The sequence below is a fragment of the Vombatus ursinus genome, unplaced genomic scaffold, assembly GCF_900497805.2.
Source record: "Vombatus ursinus unplaced genomic scaffold, bare-nosed wombat genome assembly UNPS02014822.1, whole genome shotgun sequence".
NCBI classification, from domain to species: Eukaryota; Metazoa; Chordata; class Mammalia; order Diprotodontia; family Vombatidae; genus Vombatus; species Vombatus ursinus.
In genome coordinates, this window is record NW_020954600.1 from 69,549 (window position 1) to 90,834 (window position 21,286).

The 21,286-nt window shown below is 42.5% G+C and overlaps 1 protein-coding gene across 7 annotated transcripts in view; it reads right to left on the reverse strand.

Moving 5' to 3' along the window:
- Positions 1-21,286, reverse strand: part of PTPRJ (protein tyrosine phosphatase, receptor type J) — a 177,038-nt gene that overhangs the window by 22,466 nt on the left and 133,286 nt on the right. For all 7 annotated transcript variants that reach the window (XM_027837695.1, XM_027837689.1, XM_027837692.1 and 4 more), the window contains exons 3-10: positions 19,478-19,708; positions 15,790-16,047; positions 13,675-13,926; positions 7,885-8,121; positions 5,473-5,736; positions 3,777-4,034; positions 2,860-3,126; positions 954-1,238 (exon numbers count right to left, since the gene is read on the reverse strand). In XM_027837695.1, the coding sequence (XP_027693496.1) occupies positions 954-1,238; positions 2,860-3,126; positions 3,777-4,034; positions 5,473-5,736; positions 7,885-8,121; positions 13,675-13,926; positions 15,790-16,047; positions 19,478-19,691 (2,035 nt within the window). In that variant the 5' untranslated portion in view covers positions 19,692-19,708. The remainder of the gene's footprint in view (positions 1-953; positions 1,239-2,859; positions 3,127-3,776; positions 4,035-5,472; positions 5,737-7,884; positions 8,122-13,674; positions 13,927-15,789; positions 16,048-19,477; positions 19,709-21,286) is intronic.

Here is a 21,286-nt window from a genome sequence, read left to right on the forward strand (position 1 = left end):
GAAAAACCAAAACCCATAGGTTTGGGGCTTTTTGTTTTTTAAAGCATCACATACCACTTCTCATCTCCATGCCCTTACATGGACTGTCCCCCAAGACACAAATGCCCTGTCTCCTCACCATTGCTTCTTAAGACTCTCTGACTTTCTTCGAGCTTCAGCTCAAGTACCATTTTCTCCAGGTCATTCCCAGTCCCTCCAGCTGCTGATGCCTCCCATTCTCAAATTACCTTGTATCTACATTGCATGTAGCATGTATGTGCTCTCTCTTTCTTCTCATTTCCCTAGCCCAGTATTTGGCACGTAGGAAGTGACTGATAAAGGCTTACTGAGTGATTATCATGCAACTAACAAGGCAAGACAGCCCCAACTCTACAATAAATCAATTCAACAAACATATGAAATGCCTACCACATGCCAGGCACAGAGCTAGGTGCTCAGGATATAGAAAGAGTAACAAAAGAGTCTCTGCCCTCAAGGGATTGATATTCCCCAAGAGGGGATATAACAGGCAGAGAGATGGATAGATAGATAGATGGATGGATGGATGGATGGATGGATGGATGGATGGATGGATAGATAGATGGACAGATAGACAGAAGATGCAAAATAATTTACAACAGCTAAAAGCTGTAACAACAGGAAAATAAGGCTGAATGCTTGGAAATCTTTATTTTTACATTGTGTGTATATACATAGGTCTATATGTATGTACATTATTATTAATAAAATATCTGTGACAGACTTAAAGCCACCAATGCAGAGTTTTCAAGTTTTTCTCCCCCAGGTGGCACCTAAAGTAAGGCAGAGGAGGGAAGGAAGTATACACAGGATGTAGGATTTTCTGAAGACAAAGTGGGAATGACTACCCAAATGGACCAAGTCAACAAGGAAGACATGGCCATGGTGAAGCAGACCAAGATTAAATTTAAAGGAGATCGTCTGGAACAACTCACCTGTACAGAAGGATGTGTGACCAGGTTCTCCTTGAAGAGCATCCTCTCCTACTTGGGAATAGATTCTGACTTCATAAAAAGTGCCGGGGCTCAGGTCTGTGATTGTGGCATTTCTGACCGTCAGTGTTTGGTTGATGGATGTTGATACCGGGCTGACGGACCCTCCCTCAACAAGAATGATGAGATAGGTGTAGCCAGTGGAGGCACTGTCAGTTTCTTGCCAGCTTAAGGTTACTTCTGTGGTACTGATGCTTGAAATATTGATGGTAGACACTGGGCTAGGTCCTTGACAAATAAACGGTACTTAGTTAACTGGAATTACAGAATCACATACTCGTGTTTGGTTTTTTCCCACTTTCTTAACCCCTCACTCACTTCTCAAGCCTCTGCAACCTGCATCCCCCACCTCCCATCCCTCTCATGAATCAGCTTTCTGGAGGTGACCAATGATCTCTCAACTGCCAGATCCAATGGCATTTGCTCAGTCCTCATTCTATTTAGTCTCCCTAAAGTGTTTGTACCAGTGATCAAGTCTCCTCCTGGATATCCCTTCCCCCCTTGGCATGCCTCCTGATTCTCCTCCTCCCTCCCTGACTGCTCCTTCTCATTGCCTCTACTAGATCGCCAGCCATCTCCTACACCTTAGCATGGACATCCCTCAGAGAGCCAGCCTAGGCTCTCTTCTATTCTCTCTCTACTATCTCTCCCCTCTCTCACCCCAATGCCCTCCACATCTACTTCTATAGATGCAAGTGTCATCTCATGGCACATGGCAGCCCTAATCTCTTTCCAGGACTCCAGTATCATACCACCAGCTTCCTCCCAAATAGCTTCTGCTGGATGTCCCACAGAATTTCAACATGTTGAAGATGAAAATCATCATCTTCACCCTCTCCCTCCAAAAAAAAAGCAAGCTCTTTGCCAAAATTTCCTATTTCCATTATGGGCCCCAACATTCTCTCAGCCATCCAGGTTTGAAACTTCAATCACTCTTGATTTTTCTTTCTCCCTCACCCCTCATGTCAAATCAGGTGTCAAATCTCTACCCTATCTCTCATCCATCTCCTGTCTCTCTATTCACCTGGTTTCCACCCTAGTTCAGACCCACATCACTAACTTTCTAGACAACCATAAGCATCTCCTTACTGGTCTTTTTGCTTGCACTCTCTCCTCAGCTTTCACCCTGCTGAAGTTTGGAACTCCCAAACTCTAGAGATGGACCTGCTTCAGCCTCTCCAGCAGCAGGGATATATATATATATGTGTGTGTGTGTGATATGGCCCCAAACCATCTCCTAAGGCCCAGGCCTACCCATGTCACTCCCTGCCTGAAAGACTTTCCTTGGCTCCCCATTACCTCTAAGATAAACTGTCACCTCCTCATTCTAGCTTTTAAGGACTTCTACTACCTGATTCCTAGCCACCTTTCTGATTGTACTTCCTAGTCCTCCTCACTGCACACAGTTACACAGGCTGTTGCTAGCCCTGAGCCCACCCATGACTAGAATACACTGCCTGAAGTCTTCATCGCTTCCTCTCAGAATTCATGTTTTCCTTCAAGATTCAGCTCAAGTGTCCACTGCTCATGAAGGCTTCCCTGACCCCTCCATCTTGAACCCCAATTGTTAATAGCTTCCCCCTTCAATTTTCCTAGGATTATACCTTGAGTAGATGTTGTATTCCATGCCCAGGAAAAGAAGTATGTAAGCTCATTGAAGGCAGGAACACCTTTGTCTTTATATCCCAAGGGCCCAGCACCTACCGGTTAATGAATGTTTGCAGAATTGAAAATGCAGTCTTCTTCCATCCAGTTGAAATCTAATTTAGCCAACCTAATTTTTGTCCTCCCAAGAAAATGACATTCTCGAGTAAGGTATTTGTGAGAAAAGATAATCTGAGAAACTCACTTGTATATACAACTTTCGACGCTGGACTCCCTTTCGTCCCATTTCCTACTTCTGGATAGATGGTAACATTATAGCGTGTACCCGGTACTAGGTCTCCGATGGTCTCATTAAGGAAGCCGATTGTGGAGTTAAAGACCCAGGATCCATCTGTTTCTACCAGCAGATGATAACGATACCCTAGGGACGCATTGTCCCTGTTCTGCCATTTTAAGTGTATCGCAGTTGTGTTAACACTTACAACTTCAATGTCTGAAACAATACTCGGCTCTATTTAAAGGGAAATGAGGAAGAGTAAAAATTAGTGCAGAGACTAACATAAAGGGGAAAAAAATTACTACAAATATCATCCCCTCAGCCAACCAAGAGTTCTGTCATAGGCAGAACTTGATCCTGCCTCTTTCTGACTTCCATGCTGGCTCCCCTACTGTAGTAACTCCCCTATATGACTGCTTCTGTGATTTCAATTATTCTTGCTACAATAAAACCTCTTCTGAGGAACCTCTGTTAACAAATCTTCTCTACAAAGGCATTCCTCCACTGTCTCATCGTGGCCCAAAGATGATTCTGGGTTCTTGGAGGCTCTGAAGGAAATACAATGAGCTCTGGCAGGTCATGTCAAACTTCAAAGTCTTTGAGTCTGGAACCAAGGACACGTCCCGTAACTACCCTCTGAAGACCTGCCGAGCTTACTCTCGTAGAAAGCAGTCACTGGGAAACCAGCCACTAGGCAGAACATTTTTTTCCAAAGAACAAGCAGTTCCTAAAGATTGTTTACTAAGGCCTGGGAGGCACTACAGTGGTAGAGGGGAGCACCTGCAACAATGAAATCTTGTATCCTGGAAGCATTTAAGTATTAAGCACAGCTATGTCTTAATAAAGAAATAAAACAATAAGTAAAAAGATTCTTTAACACTCACCAGTTGTTTGTACCAGTTTTCGTGAGAGTCCTTCCCTTCCATCCGGTGCTTGAGGAAATATTTCAAAACAATAGGGTGTCCCGGGTGTTAAGCCTGTAACTAAAAGCTGTTTTTCTTGGTGTGTCTCATTTCTGGGGAGTGAATGATTCGTGAGTTCTTGAACAAGGATCCTGAAAGAGGAGGCTTCACTGTTCCAAGCTAAGCTGATGCTGGTGGTGGTGAAATCCTGTACTCGAAAGTCAGAGACTGGATGGGGTGCTGTGAGCAGAAGAAAGGGGCCATAGGTCACAGAGAGTCAGGGGACAGCTCAGGTTGCCCAGGCTGGAACTCCATACACTTCTCCCTGCCTGACCGCTGGTCTGAGGAACATGATGTGGGTATATATGAACACCTAACACTGGAACCAGATGAACTCCCACATTCCAGAATCTCAGAATGGAGGGGACCCGAGAGGCTCAATCTATATACCACAATGAGATTCCCTCCCCTACAACATATTGCCAAGTGATCACCCAGTCTCTGCTCAAAGCCCTCCGAGGATGGGAAACCCACAACTATTCTAGGCATCCCATTCCCCTTTTGGATAGCTCTTATCACTACCACCATCAGCATCCTTATTATGAGCACTTCACTCTTTTTGTGGAGTTCCAATTTCTCATCATCCTCATTAATCATTAGTTATAATAAAGGCTTTCTTGATATCAAGCCTAAACTTCTCTCTTTGCAACTCCAACCACTGCTCCTAATTCTTTCTTCTGGAGCCAAGAAGACCAAATCTCTTTATTCTTTCACATATCAGCCCTTCAAATCTTGGAAAGTAGCTGTCGTGCTCCCTCTAAATCTTCTCTTTTAGAGGCTAAACAATCCCAGTTCCTTCAAGCAGCCTTCAGATGGGAGGAACTCAAGGTCCCTTCACTATCCTAATCATCCCAGTCTGGAAAATCTCCAGCTACCAATGCCCTTCCTAAAAGGTGCCCAGAAGTGAATACATAAGAGGGAGGGGGATGGAATTTGGGCCATAAACAACCAGGTACAATCTAGACTTCTCGAGGCATAGAAACAACTCCTAACAAGAAAATTCCACTTCTACATTTGACTCAATCTAATAAGCATTTACTGAGCCCCAACTATGGATCAGGCATTGAGCCCACTGAAGGCACAAAGACAAAAAAAAAAATTTCAACCTTGACAGCGTTACAGATTTGCTTCATTTCAAACATATAAATTCCAGTAGATCATTGGCCCCGTGAAGGCTAAGACACTTTCATTTTTGCCTTTGTTTATCCAGCACCAAGGACAGTGCCTTGCGCAGAACAGGCACTTAATAAATGTTTATTGAATTCAATTTAACAAACAACATGTTACTTTGCATGAACTGAATTTTTGTGAACTAACTGTCTCAAATGAGTGGATTTTCTTCAGAATGGGGGCCAGCCTATCCGTTTTCTACACATCAGGTAAATAAGAAGATAGAGCCAAAAAAAAAAAAAAAAAGGGTAATGCAAAAAACAGAGGACCAACTAGACCAGAATTCTTCCAGCAAAGGGTGCAGATTCCCTGAGGAGCATCCTCTCTCTAGGTCAGAGTTCAAGCTTTGGGCCTAAACTTTTAGACTCTTGCTTTTGTTTTCATATTCAGTATTGACATGTTCAACAACAGGAACATAGAGACGCTAGCCATTGGACAGAGGACTTACCTGTGTAAGTCTGAGCAAAGGCTGGCTGGCCTTCAGGATCTTGGTTTCTTTTAGGATATACTGTAAAGTTATATAATGTGCTAGAATTGAGCCCTCTGATGGCAACATAGGTATTATTAGAATTCTGGTCAAAGGAATGGCCATCGGCAGCAACGTGTATTCTATATGTGTAGCTGGACGATGAGTTATCACTGTTCTCCCAAGCCAATTTCACTTCTGTGTCACTGACTTCCTCAACTTGGATGTTAACCACTTGACTAGAATCTGTTGAAAATGGAAATGTAAAAAAATTAGCCACGTGACCAGCAGGAAATGTGAAAGATCCATTCTTCCTCAGCGCATGAATCCAGTCTAACACAAAGAGGGAAAGAGCATGAGATTTGAAGCCTGAAAACCTATGTTCCATCATCATTCTACAAGCATTTATTAATTGCTTACTATGTACCTGGCACCAATGTTAAGCACTAGGATACAAAGAAAGTCAAAATCATGGGCTCAATTTCCTTTTCTGATACTTACTAGCTGTTTGACCCTGGACAAGTCATTTCATATGGCTAAGCCTTAGTTTCCCCATCTGTAAAATGTAAGAATGGTCCCTGCTCACAAAGAATTAACATTTTGATGGTGTACAGACCCAAGCCAAGACCTTTGCCCCTCACCCCAAAAAGAATTTGGATCCCATTTGTCTAAGGACTCTCCTTGAATTCTCCTACTAAATCTAGGAAGTCTCTGGCTTTCGCCTGAGGCTATAACCCTATCAGTCCTATCAACTGGCCTTTCATTATCCCCTATGCCCAATCTCCCAATTCTTGGTTACCCTTAACCTAGCCTAAACCTGCTTATGGCCCCAGGCCACTTCCCACCCTTAATTCTATCTAGACTCCATTCTCCCTTGGCCTTGTGGTCCAGGTCCCGGGCCTTCTGCTCACCCCAGCCTATTGGTCACTCCCATCAAGATCCTCCCTAGATCCTTCTGCCAGTCTTTCTGTATATAAGGTCCATCTTGTATCCATTAAGGGGCTCAGATTCTTTAAGGGTCTAGCCAAGGGCTCCGATTTTTATAATCTAGCCGACAGCTTGCAGATGTTCAGATTCCTTAAGAGTCTGATCAATATGGTGGATCTTTAATAAACCTGGTCTTTGGCTGAAAGAAGGCTTGAGTCAAATTCATTCAGGCAGGACCTGCGTGTCATGATTTTGGGGTCCCAGCATCCCTAAACCTCTAGAACTCAACAATTTCACTTTGGAAACATAATAAAAATAAATATATGAGAATTGGATCATAAATTTGGAGCTGGAAGGGATCATGGAAATATGAGTAAAATTCCTTCATTTTATGGTTGAGGAAATGGAGTCTAAAGTAGGTGGAGTGACTTGCCCAAGGTCACATGGGTCATAAGCTTAATGCATGAGATGTGAATCAAGTCCTCTGACTTGGAGCAGGTATTCCCTCCACTGTGCTCTGCTGCCACCATGATAATTTGAAGAGGAAAAGAACATTAATAACTAAGAATACCAAAAAATGCTTCTCTTCTAGGAATGCATGCTAAAAAGCATCCCACCTAGGCAGTGAGGTGGTCCAGTGACTAGAGAACTGGCCATAGTATCAGGAAGACCTAAGTTCAAATCCAGCCTTAAGATACTTCCTAGTTGTTTGACCCTGGACAAGTCACTTAACATCTCAGTTTCTTCATCTTTAAAAGGTGGATAATAATAGCATCTGTTTCCCAGGGTTGTTGTGAGAATCAAATGAGATGCTATATGTCAATGGGGCAGCTAGTTGGCTCAGTGGATAGAGTGCTCGCACTAGAATCAGAAGGACCTGAGTTCAAACCCAGTCTCAGACACTTACTAGCTGTGTGACCCTGGGCAAGTCACTTAACCCTGTTTGCCTCAGTTCCTCACATGTAAAATGATCTGGAAAAGTAAATGGCAAATCAACACAGTATCTTTCCCAAGAAAACTCCAAACGGGGTCATGAAGAGTCAGACAGAACTGAAAACAACTCAACAACAACAATATGTCAAGTGATCCTAACAAACCTTAAAGCATTATGTAAATGTCATTTATTATTATTGAAAATTATTTGAGCAGCTATGTAGAAGAAATATTGTAGAAAAAAGAGACAGGAAGTCAAGAGTTCAACTAAGAGGTTATTGCAATAGTCCAAGTGAAAGATACTGAGCCTGAAGTAGGGTGGTGGCTGCATCAGTAGAGAAGAGAAAAGGTCAGACCTGAGTGGGGGTGGTGGTAAGAAGAGGCATGTGTACACATGAGAGCTCTGTATAGAATAAACGAGAATCAAAAATTGATTACATGTGGGCATTTTGGAAACCTAACATGAGTTCTGGTCCTCCTCATCCCTATGTCTGTCTGCTTCTGCACGAATTAATCTAGAGGAATTAAACTTACTTGTCTTGAAGATTCTCTTTTGAGGGTCTCCTTCAGTCTCATTAGCTGCTTGAGATAGAACAGTGACCTGGTATGAAGTTCCTGAATTTAACCCAAAAACATTGACCCTTGTGTTTTGGGGGATCTCTGCAGCCAATCGGGCTCCCTTTTGGAGGTTGCATTTGTACACCAAGGTGTTGGGTTCAAAGGCTGGTTGAAGTGAGCCATCTACCATGCTGATATCTTTGCTGTTGGCACCTGTTTCAAACGATACAAAAGGCCATTAACAAAAGCAGGGACTGCTTCTTGTTTTCTCTTGGCACCTGCAAAATTAGCATACCTTGGCTTTCCAAGGCATGCACTGAATGTTGACAATTGCATTTCCTTAAGCAACACCCCAGCTGATGCCATCTTAGTATGATTATGATTTAGTCTCCCCTATTTCATACAACTTCATATCAAATAGATTTTTTTTCCATCCCACTTGTTTCCCATCCCTAATTCCCTTACCATCCTGGACCAAGATAGAACATTCCTATACAACTGGGCTGAGTATCCTATCCTTATGGTAACTACATGAATATTCATGATGCTCAACACATAAAGCTTTCTGGGTGACTTGGCATTTAGGCAGTAAATTTGACCTTAAGGAGACCCAAAAGATGTAATAGTTAAAGAATAGTTAGCAAGGGATTAGGAGTCAGAAAACTAAAATTGCAGTTCGAGCTCTACAGTGTGTAGTCATTTCACTCCCTTTAGTATGTTTCCTCACTGAATGTGAAATGAATGTTCTAAAAGCCGCTCTCCAAGACTCTGCCCAATGCCTGACTTCCTACATTCTAAATCTCCCAATTCTGACCTTCTCTACTCTAAGGGCCCTTCTAGCTGACATTCTATTTTCTAAAGACCCTCCTCATTGACAGCCTATGAAAATACCATCCCTCTAGTGTAGGCCTTCATCACCTATCACGTGGATTATTACAATAGCCTGTTGGTGGGTCTGCCTGCCTCAGGTCTCTCCCCACTCCAATCCATCCTCCATTCAACCATTACAGTTAACTTTCCTAAAAAGTACAGGTTTAACTATGTCACTCTCCTACTCAATAAACTATGATGGCTTCCTATTGCCTCCAGGAACAAGCACAAAATGCTTTGTTTAGCATCCAAAGTCCTTTATAACCCAAATCCCTCCTACCCTTCCACTCTTCTTACACCTTACTCCCCGACACCTACTCTTTGATCCAATGATACTGGCCTCCTAATTATTCCACAAACTAGACTCATCTCTTAGCTCTGGGCATTCTCTCTCAAGGGATCCTGTGCCTGGAATGCTCTCCCCTCCTCAACTCTGGCTTCTTTTAAGTACAAACTAACATCCCACCTTCTACAGGAAGCCTTCCTTAACACCTCTGAATTCTAGTGCCTTCCCTTTCTTAATAATTTCCTATTTATCCTGTACATAGTTTGCTCTGTATATATTTTATAAATGTTTGCCTCTTGTCTCTCCCAATAGATTGTGAGCCCCTTGAATGCAGGGACTCTGTGTTGACTGTGCTAAGCCAGGGCTTAGCACACCACCTGGCACATAGTATGTGCTTAAGAAATGATTATTAATTAATTGATTGTGCTTTCCTACAGTAAACAAGTGGTCTTTGGCCACCATCCTTCCAGAACCAGCAGTGACTTTGGACTAACCTCTTCAGGCCCTCCTTTACCTTCTACCCTGTCCAAAAGACACGACCAAAAATCAATGAAGCTGCCAGCTTGAGTTAGAGGACAAGTCTTTCAGGCCTACCTACTCTGTCAGTTAAGGGGATGACGAAAAAATGAGCCCCACACAACTACTCAAGACCACCACAAACATACAGGCCCATGGCCACATCATGTCCCATGGGGGCATGACTCATGCGTCACCAGGTCTATCTACCAAAAATCTCCTAGTGGATTGACTTTTCCAGTTCACTGCCTGATCCTCAGGGCAGTTAAGTAGTGCAGTGGACTTGGAATCAAAATGGCCTAGGTTCAAATGCTGTCTCAGCTGTGGGACCCTGGATAAGTCACTTCCTCTTCCTCAGCCTCAGTTTCCTCATCTGTAATATGGGGATAATAACAGTACCTATCTCACATAGTTCTTGTGAGGATCAAAGGAAATAACATATGTAAAGTATATTCTAAACCTTAAAGTACTCTATAAATGCTAATGATTGTCATTATTACTATGGGTTTTTTTATTATTTTGATTGGTCTATTTAACTAAAGCAAGGGTTCTTAACTGGGGAACATTAATTTGGTTTTTTTTAAATATTTTGACAATTGCAGTTTAATATAATTGGTTTCCTTTTCAGTCCTATGTATTTTATTTTGTGCATTTTAAAGCATTATAATGAGATGGAATCCACAAGCTTTACCAGACTGTCCAAGGGGTCCATGATACATAAAACATTGAAAACTGAATTAAAGGCTATGGCCTCCATGAAGGGCCCAAAAGAGCTGAGCCTGAACCTGACCCACTCATAATTATCCTAATGTTCTCTTGAAGTCAGGAAGACTGGAGTTCAAATCTAGCATCAGTTACTGCCTAGCTGTTGTGATCCCGGTCAAGTCACTTAACCTCTATCTGTCTTAAGTTTCCCCATCTGAAAATGGGGATAATAATAGCACCTACCTCTCAGGGGTGTTGTGAGGATCAAATTAGATGTTTTAAAATTGTTTTGCAAACCTTAAAATATTATATAAATTCTGTTGTTGTTGTTATTACTATTATTATTATTATCATTATCATTATTATCATCATCACCCAAAATCTGTTCTTGAACAAAGAGGTTCCTTTGTGCAAAGAGTCCCTAAAAGAGAACTTAAATAAACCAACAAAGCCAAAGATGGCTGCCTGCACAGAGACAGACAGCCCACCTCCTACAAACCTACTCTAGCAAAAACCTAAGAATAGTACCAGATACTATGAGGAGTAAATTACTTCCTCCACCCAGAAATGGACAAAAAGTCACTTTACCCACAGACAGAAGGAAAGGGAGCCAGAATAAAGCCAGAAATCCCCCAGTAAAACAAAAGATGGACCAAAATCACCTGCAGTTTGCAAGGTTCTGTATCCAGAAGCAAAAAGAGTGGAGAAAGGCCCAATGGGGTTGGAAATCCTTAGTGTGGACCTTAGTCCATAGTGTTTTGGACCTATGGACACAACAGCACACAAACTAGGACACCCTGGACCCAGAGCCTCTGAGGTCCCAAGTACTCTGTCCAGAGATACCATAGAAATCCCTGAAGATCCAGGGCTCTAAGCTTTAAAGATCAAGGGCAGCAGCTAAAACCAACTAGGTCTTTTGTGGTAGATACACCCAGGGTGGTAGGGGTCAACAAAGCAACCTTGATGTCCCAGATCAAGACCAAGCAAGACCAATCACTATAAAAAATTTTTATAAGTCCAGAGACAAGTCCCTAAAAATTACAATAGACCAAACACAAATCAATGACTCCATGAGACAAAAGTAAATACTAAAACAAAATTTAAAGTTTGAAAAAAAAAGATGAAAACTTAAGATATCTGCTATCAAAAACAACTGACCATGGAAACAGGTTAAGGAGAGATAATTTAAGAATCATCAGGTCCATAAATTGGAATAATTTTCTTAAAGTCTAAATACTAAATTTCAAGAAATATTTCAAGAAATTATTTCAAGAAATAATGAAAATGATTAAAACTATTAGAACCTGAAAGCAAAGTGAAAATAAAAGGAATCCACTAATCCCCAAAAAATAAAAGTCCCAAGAATGGTGTAGCCAAACTCCAGAGCTTCCACTTCAAAGAAAAAATATTATAAGCAGTCAGAAAGAGTCAAGAACCAAGGAGCCATAATTAGGATAATATAATATAAGGTAGCTTCTATATAAATGAGAGAAGATCTTGGAATTCAATATAACAGAAGGCAAAATATATAGCCTTACAACCAGGAATAATTTACACTACAAAAATAAGTATAAATCTGTGAGGGAAAGGAGGCAAGGAATTGCTATTTAATGGAATAGAAGATTTTCAAATATTAGTGATGAAATGATCAGAGCTGAGTAGGAATTTTGAAATATAGGATCAGGAAATATAGGGTAAAGAGAAGGGTCAAAAGAAACCTAGAAAGGTAAATTTTATTTGAACAACTGGAAAAGGCTATACAATGATAAAGTACTAATAAGTCTAATGGGGAGGAGGGAGAAGAGAGACAGAAGAACCTAAGGTTCTTCAGAACCTTAATGTCTACTAATGGTATTGAGGGAGTTAAATAAGAAAAATAAGATGTCCTAGAGGGGAAGTGAGTGGATTCTGTTCTAAGGGTTTTAAGTGGGGGAGGGTGAAGGCAAGGCAAAAGAAATACACTAGAAAAGAGGAAGAAGGAGGTAGATTTTAGTATTTCCTATAATTGGGGCACGTGAAAAGAATGATACAAAAACACGTGGGCATCAGATGAACTTTGCTCTTGTATGAAATGAATATTAAGAGGTTTTAACACACACATACACTGTTTGGTATAGAATATATAAAACTCAGAAATATAGTTGGTGATAAGGTGGTCAGGTTAAGAGGGAAGAAGAATAATACTTAAAAAAGGGGGAAGATAAAGTGGCAAGTAAAATAAAGATCCTGATCCTGAAGGGGTAAATTAAAAGGAATAAAAAAAGAAAGGTAAAGAACTGGAAACTAATGGAGTACTCATTAAATGGGGAATAGTTGAACACACTGAGATATATGAAAGGAATGGAATACTATTGCACCCTAAGAAATGATTTCAGAGAATGCTGGTAATTATGAACTGATGCTGAGCCAATTGACCAGGAGAACAATTCATAGCCATTGTGTGGGTTTGATTTGTTGACTTTGCTTATTTGTTATGGGAGATGGGGAGGGGCGAAGGTTGTCTGTTTTCAGTTGGAACTGGGGTACAGGAGAGAAAAGAGAGGTAGCAATAGTAATGTCAAAAAAAAAGGAAAAAAGAGGAGGATCACTGAAACATTTTTAAAACTTCACAGAGAATAATAGAAGCAGTTCAAAAGGAAGCACAGAGAAGCAGGGCAGTTTTAATTATATCTTTTTTTTTTTTAAAGCAAGTGGTATGGAACAGAAATTCATGGTGTAATCCTCTATCTGCACTGCTCCACATGTGGAAATGTTCATTTCTGTGTTAAGTTCAGCAAAAAAAATAATTTTAAAAAAAATTTAATTGGGTTAAGAACATGTAGCAATCTGGTCACTGTTGACCCTCATGAGCAGACTTTTCATTAATTTCATTCCACCCTTTAAATTCCAAGTTCCCTGCCATGTTCTCCCTAATCTCTGCCCCCCACCTCCTGGAGAATAAGGGCCTTCTTCATCCTCAGACCTTTATGAGATGTTCAGTATTATATTTCATAATTACCTATAGTTGTGTCTTCTCCTCCAACCAGTCTTGGAACTTCATGAGGACAGGACTGTGTCATACCTACACTTAGCCCAGCACAAGGATCTGTATGCAGCTGACCCTAGGATTTCCCAAACTGGATTTCAGTTCCCTCACACGAGCACCATGCAAAAGCATGAGCCAAGGACACTGCACAAATCTGAGGTCAGGGATTTCAGAGAGTAAACAAGGACCGTTCTGTCTTTGTAAGTCTAGCCCCAGATTACTGTGTTCTTCATGAACATAGCTGAATTTCTCTTTACTGCCACTATCGTCATCCTCCCTTCCTCAAATCCACCCTCCTACATCGACCTCACCTGAAGGGAGCAGTTCAATAAGAGATAACAGAGAATTCAGTTCTGTGACTCACCTGTCCTGTTTTGTGTGGCGTTGGGGTCTCCTTGGGCCTGACAAGGTTCTGGAAGAAACAGACTGAACTGGTACTGGAAACCTGGCTCGAGGCCGGAAATATTAAGTAGCACCTGGGAGGATGAATTAGTCTCATCTTCAAAACCTTCCAATAGCATGTGAGTTGCCACAGTGCTGTTGTCTGAGTGCCAGCTTAGAGTAGCCTCAGCTATGCCCACATCTGTGACCTGGAGCTCAGACACTGGATTTGGTTCTGTTTGGAAAGGAATGAGAATGAGAGAGAGAGAGAAAGAAATTAGCAATCAATTTTAATTCATCAACCAGTGGGGCACCATGATGACCACAAGGAAATGGGGTTGAACTTGTGATTTCATTGACATAGAAAACTCTTGGTTTGGGAAATCACCTGGACCAATGCAGCTCATCACTTTCTCTGAAACCTAAAACCTTAGAGAGCTGCCTAAAGCACGGAGAGGCAAGTGACTTGCCCAGGATCACCAGAGCCTGTGTATGTCAGAGGCAGAACTTAAACCCACATCTTCCTGACTCTGAGACTAGCTCACTAACCACTATGCCACAACACCTCCCTCCATGGAGAACCAACACCCCTCCATTACCAAGCCGCGTAATCTGGCTCAGGCCTAGTGAGAGTATGAGGGTTAGTTCTAGGAGCATATTTTAAGGACAGGGACAAGCTGACACACAGCCAGAAGAAGTCAGTCAGCATAGCAGAAGACCTGGAGATTCTGACCTGGAAAGATTGTTGACTGGGGTGGGGGGTGGGGGGGTTGTTGTGAGGAGATAATTAGCCCAGAGAACAGAGGACTCATAGTGGGACAGGGGAGGTTAGACTTGCTTTGTGTGGCCCTAGAGGAAAGACCTCGGGGCAGAAGCTGCAGAGAGACCTATTTCTGTCTGACATTTAAACACAAACACATTCACACACATACACATGTACATACTCACACAGTCTCAAACACTCACACACATACACACACACACACACACACACACACACACACACACACACACCTGTCCAAAAGTAGACAGGGTAATGGTAGAGTTTAAAGACAGCTCCCCTACCCCCCCTACCCCATCAAGTCTTCTCTCCTCTAAACTAAATGGCTTCAGTTCCTTCAACTAATCCTGCAAGTAAACATGGAAGATATTTTGCAGGTAATAATTGCCAGAATCCTATCAAGTTTCTGACTAATTCTCTATTTCCAAATCAAACTTTCACCAAAAAAAAAGGCATTAAAATAAACAAATACATGACCAGAATATTTCAAGAAACAGCTGCAATATAAATATGAAAGGCACCAGGAAAACTTAAAAAGTAAAAATAAAACCTTGCTATGACAAACTACCGAATGAATCCTCAATGGAGAATTTACAGAGAGGCAGGAAGAAGAATGGCCCTGGATGAGACAGTAGAAATGAGGTGCAATCTCCTCGGGCAGAGGGGCTACCCCCACAAGATCAGGATCCATCCATGTCAGACTTTCTGTCCAGCTTTCTGGCAAAAACCCATCCCTCCATAGCAAAACCATGGCCCTGGCACCCTTGAGATGGGCTAGTGCAGAGGCAATGAAGGACCAAGGTGCCCCTGGAGGAGTAATCAGAGCCTGGCAAACCTCTAGGTGCCCAATCCACACAGCATTGGCTTCCTTATTCCTTCTCCCACGGTCTGAGGGTTCCCATCCTTGACTTCCCCAGCACCTGCTTGCATCCCTGCTTGCCCCCAGCCCACCTCCAGGGATCTCCTATTTCAGGCCTCAGACCTTCCTTTGTATGAATAAACAAGTCTAATTAAGGGCTCGTGCTTAGCATGACTGGCCGATCTGACTTCTATGTAAGCTCCTTAAGTCACGAGGAGGCTGGAAGGGGCTGGCACAGAAAGGGAGCCTTCCCCATCCAAACACAGCCTGACAACTGAATCACCCCAGCTGCTTCAGTGTTTTCAACTCCAATGAGACCAGACTCGCTTTTTTCCCCCAGACTCCATGAGAAATCTCTTTGTAAATCAGCCAATATGAATTGAGGGAGTCCCATGGCACAAGGCATCCATTCCCGTTCACAGAGGGACTTAATTATTGCTCAGGGAAAACTGACTTACTTGTCGTGACAGTCACAGCTTTCGGGGATCCCTGAGTCCCATCTTTCAATTCTGGGGAGATGAAGAATACATAATAAGTGCCAGGTTCCAAATCCGTGATTGTAACATTTATGTGCTGCTTGGTGATGACTTTTATTTCCTTCCCGGAATGCACAACGTATCTGTACTCAGAAGCAGCTTGGTCCAAGTTCTTCCAGGTCAGGGTCACCTCAGTTGTCCCCATGCTGACAACTTCAATGTCAAATACCGGATTAGGTTCTGTTTAAGTTTTAAAAGGAAAGAAAGATTATCATAAATGAAACATAAGAATAAATGCACGCTCCACATTTAGAAGCCTCCAAGAAAAGTATTTTTCCCACCACAAAGTAGGGTTTATTTCTTTATGTCTGCTGCTAGGCTAAAAGAATTAATAAAATACCTCACCCAGGGCTGAGTCCGCCGGGGGCAGGCCCCCGGAGTGGGAGCCAGAGCCAGACCTGGGCTGGTGAGCCAGCAAAAAATAAATAGGAAGTTAACTGGGGATGTGAGAGAGGTGAAAAGAGCCAGCAAAGTCCTCATGCAGGAGGCTCTTCAGGAAGATGAGCCTGGACAGGAACCAGGGGTTCCAAAAGGTAGCAGTGAGGAGAGAACATTCCAGGTGCCGAACTAACCAAGGTTCCACAGGCATTCCACCTGGATGGGGCCTCAGAGGTCAATTTGTCCATCATCAGCATTTCAGAGGTGAGGAGACCGAGACCCAGGGAGAGGCCTGGATTCCAAGCCCAGCTATGATGTCCACGTAAGAAAAAGAGACAGACGGCAAAGAGGAAAAGGAGCACTGCGGTACAAAAGCAATCTATGGAGCCCAGCTGATGAGCTAAGTCACCATCCGTGACCTGCAGATGGAGCCACCCCCCAATTCCTTCTTCCTCCTAGTACCACATGGGCACCTGTCCTGGGTGATTCCACTCTATTTCTGCCATCCCTAGCTGGAGGGGAGGAACCCTAGTTATCTTCATTTGGATGGACATCCTACCCCCCCCCCGGTTCCATTCACTTATCTGGTACATTTCTGGACCAAAGGGCCTCTCCCTGGCCACCTCCCCATTAAAATGGAGGGTCCCTGAAGACAGGGACTGTCTTCGCTTTGATGTTTGTATTGCTAGTGCTTACCATAGTGCTTGGGACTTAGTAAGCGCTTCATAAATACTTTTGTATTCTTTCGTGAACCACCTCTAGCATGGCCCCAACATATACACACACAAGGTGCACCACAAAAATGTGCAGAATTATATTCTCATGGGCTCATTCTACTGGCAGGAGCCCCAAGGGCATCCAGTCCAACCCCCTTATCTTATACAGAAGCAAACGGAGACCCAGGGAAATTAAGTAACACGCTCAATGTCACATGGAAAGACTCCAGAAGAAAAAGATCATTTTATTCTCTGTAAGAACTTCATCATCTCAATATGTTCCTATAAGAAATCCGGCTACAGTATAACAGCAAATAGCAAATTTCCTAGTTAGGTTCCACATTTAATGAATGTTCACAGGACGCAAAACAATAAAGAACAAGCTTCTTTCCCACCCTCAAGGGCCTCAGAATCCAAAGGGATCATGGGAAACAGTTCGTAAACCACCAACATAATCATCTTCAGAACAAAGACCCAGGATCATGGAAGGGGAGGCTAAACTTCAATCCATCTGGGGAAGCTTCTTGGAGGGGGAACACAGACTGATCCATGCAGGGGTTCTAAGATCCAATAGGAAAGGTATGGAACTTGGAGTCAGAGGAGCTCTGTGTGAAGCTCCATGCTGCCACCTTCTACCTGAGCAACCTTGGACCAGTATCAAACCTCTCTGGGCTTCAGTTTCCTCCGCTCTAAAATGAAGGGATTTGACAGTATGCCCCAAGGGCTTTCCCAGACCTTCTATTCACTTCTATTAAGTATGGAGACCAGTGAAGAAATGGGTGGGGCAGGAGAAGCCAATGGCAGAAGAAGAAGGTAAGAGACAGAGGATGGGCAAAGTCCATCTCCTCCACATTGAGTTTAAGAAGACACGGGCACATGTGAGCAGCTGAATGGAGACAAACAGTCAGAAATAACAATAGCCGACATTTCTATAGTGCTTTAAGGTTTGCTAAGCACTAAATAGACATTATCTCATCTGATCATCACAATAAATCTGGGAGGGAGGTGTTATTATTCTCCCCAGTTTACAGATGAGGAAACTGAAGCAGAGAGGTTTAAGAACTTTCCCAGGGTCACAAAATTAGTAAAAGACTAAGCCAGCATTTGAACTCAGGGCTTCCCAGCTCCAAGCCCAGCACTCTTTCTACCCACCTCACAGCTTCATTAAAACCTTCTCAGGTAGGAAGCTACTCCTGACCACCAAGCAAAGTGGCATGTAGCCAAAGAAGCTAGGGACAAGAGATTGAGGCCTCCCTGAGTATTTCACACACACACACACACACACCAAGAGTGGATTGTGGCCCAAGAAGGAATGTTTATACCTCAAATGGTGAGAAGTTTCAGGAAACTTGTCCAAGGTTTTGAGTTCAAGACTAACCTTTGGCACAGGTCTAAACATGAAATTCCTGTGTTTGAGAATCTGGAGTGTCTTTCTATTGTCTGTCCATCCATTAAAGTTCCAGTTCCTTTGCTTGACATTCAAGGCCCCCCACAATCTGGCTCTGCTGTGTCTTCCATGAAGCTTCCCCCAAGCCATGACCACCATCCCTTCATCCTCCACCTAGTTTTCACCTCTCTGAAGCACCAACGTATTGTCTCTATGATGGCTCCCTGTCATTCCCCTTGCCTCTCTGTTCTCCCTAACAGCCTGGAAGCTCCATGAGGGCAGGGCTGTCTTGTCTTGGCCTTTTGCTTCCCTCCCACACACCACCTTGGCCTAGCACAGGGCTCTGAATACAGCTGGCTCTTAATAATTGTTTGTCCAAGTGAAAGGGACTGCTGAACAGAAAGCAGATGGGCCATGAGAGTTTCCAGAGTTGGAGCCGAGATCAAGGTTCTGCCAGAGATCAGGGTTTTAAACCAAGGCCCGGTGTCTCCTTTCACTAACCTAGCTCTGCTGGATAGTAAGAATAGCCTTCCACCTAATGAAGCACTAAAGGGTTCCCTTTGCAGATAAAGAATCTGATGTCACCCTTTGATTCAGCAACAGCACTTTTAGGTCTGTATCCCAACGAGATCATAAAAATGAGAAAAGGACCCACACGTACAGAAGTATTTATAGCAGCTCTTTCTGTGGTGGCAAGAACTGGAAATTGAGGGGATGCCCATCAGTTGGGGAATGGCTTAACAAGTTGTGGTGTATGAATGTAATGGAATACTACTGTGCTATAAGAAATGATGAGCAAGCAGACTTCAGAAAAACCTAGAAAAACTCAGAACCAGGACAACATTGTACACAGTAACAACCACATTGTGGTTCTCAGCAATGCAAGGATCTAAGACATCTCCAAAAGTCTCATGATGGAAAATGCTATCCATATCCAAAGAAAGAACTATGGAGTTTGAATGCAGATCAAAGCATACTATGTTCTCTTTTTTTTCTCTCTCTCTCTTATGTTTTGTTTTGTTTCTTCTTTCTTGTGGTTCCTTCTATTGGTTGTAATTCTTCTTTACAACATAACTAATGTGAAAATATGTTTAATAGGGAAAAAAAAAAAGAATCTGATGTCACTTACGTGTTGACCACTTTTTGCAGCAAGTACTGGTACCATTCTTCAACTCGATCTCGTACATCTCCCCAGGGCTCAACCCCACAATCGTCTTATTCACTGTACTCCCATCCTGGATACTCCAGGACACATATCTACCTTCGCTGGTCACATTGCTGATGGACAAGTTTTCTGGTAAATCAATCAAGTGAATTTCAGTGGTGTTCGAACTTAAAGTCATCGGCCCGCATTCAACACCTGTAAGGAAACAAGACCCAGACAATGGTGTCCCCTCAGTTCTCATAGCCATGGAACTTGGAGAGCACTGATAATCACAGGATAATAAACCTCAAGGTAAAGGAGATATCAGAGGACATCTGGTCCAGTCCCTTCAAATGAGGAAACCAGAGTCGAGAGGTTAAGTTCCAAGTAACAGAACTGGGATTCTAATTCATTTTCTCTAACCCCAGACCCAAATTTCTTCCCACCCCATGGCACTGCCTCTCACTAAGGCAGACTAGCTTCTCAGTAAGGAAGATTCCATTAACTGTGAAGCAAGATAATATGGTGGAAATAGTCCCAGATTCAAATTCCACCTTTAGCAGTTCCTAGATGGTTCAGCTGAGGGAAAGCCATTTATCCTTTCTCAAAGTCTCAGTTTCCAGATCTGTGACGTGGAAAATTAGAATATTTATAGCATCTACTTTATTGGTTTGTTGTAAGGATCAAATAAGACAGTAACTTTTACTCTCCTTTCTATAGAGTTTTAAACAGAGCACTCGCCTCAAAACAACCCTGTGAAGTAGATATAGTATTGTCCCCATTTTGTAGATTAGGAAAACTGAGGCTCAAAAAAAGGTCCCAGGGTCCTACAATCAGTACATGTCACAGCTGGAAGTCAAGCCCAGGGCCATAATTCTAAACCCTAAGTTCTCTCTACTATAGATAGCATAATAACATACAAAGCAGTTTGTAAGCATTAAAGGCTATGGCTCTATCACCGATTGACTCATTTTGAGCTAACCACCTCTATGCCCTAGTAAGGTCAGATAGAGAAGGAAAGTTCCCCTCTAGACAAAAATGGATTTGGGAAAGGTTGAACAAATTGGGATACATGGATATAATTGGAATATGGCATAAGAAATTATGAATATGAAGAATGCCAAGAAATTCAGGAAAGATTGACTAAATCGATACAGAGCAAAGCAGTCAGAGCCAAGAGAGCCATGTATGTGACGACCACAATAATGAAAAGGAAAATAGAGGTCTGACAGTGAGACAATTCTCTTGCCTCTCAGCATGGAAGTGGCCAGACCACAGGTGCAAATAAGGCTGGCTTTCATTTTCTGACATGGGCTGTGTATTGATTTATTTACTGAAATACCTGCCTACATTCCCAAGAAAGATTCTTTGCTGGTTGAGAGTCATTGTGAAATGACAGCATTTTTTAAAAAAATCATCAATAAGAATTTTTCTTAAATCCTTATCAGCTGATTGATGCCTCCTCTCCACTCCAGTCATTTTAACCTCACTCCTGCATACATCTCAGTGCTGTTTAACTGCTTTGTTCTTTAGATCAGTAGAGCTGCTTCTGATCCCAGGGATTCAAGCACCCATCAAAGGCTTTTGTTTATTTGTTAATCAGATTAATGAAGAGCAACAGTAACCACCCAGAAATTCTATAAGTGTTTATATATGGGCTACTGTAATTATAAAAGTCCATTTGGTGAACTGGGTCTCCCTGACCCTGAAAAGAAAGTCTAAACTGGAGCAAAATCTAGACCTTATTGGCTTTTGGAAATGAGAAAGAAATAAAGGAAGGAAGGGAGGGAGGGA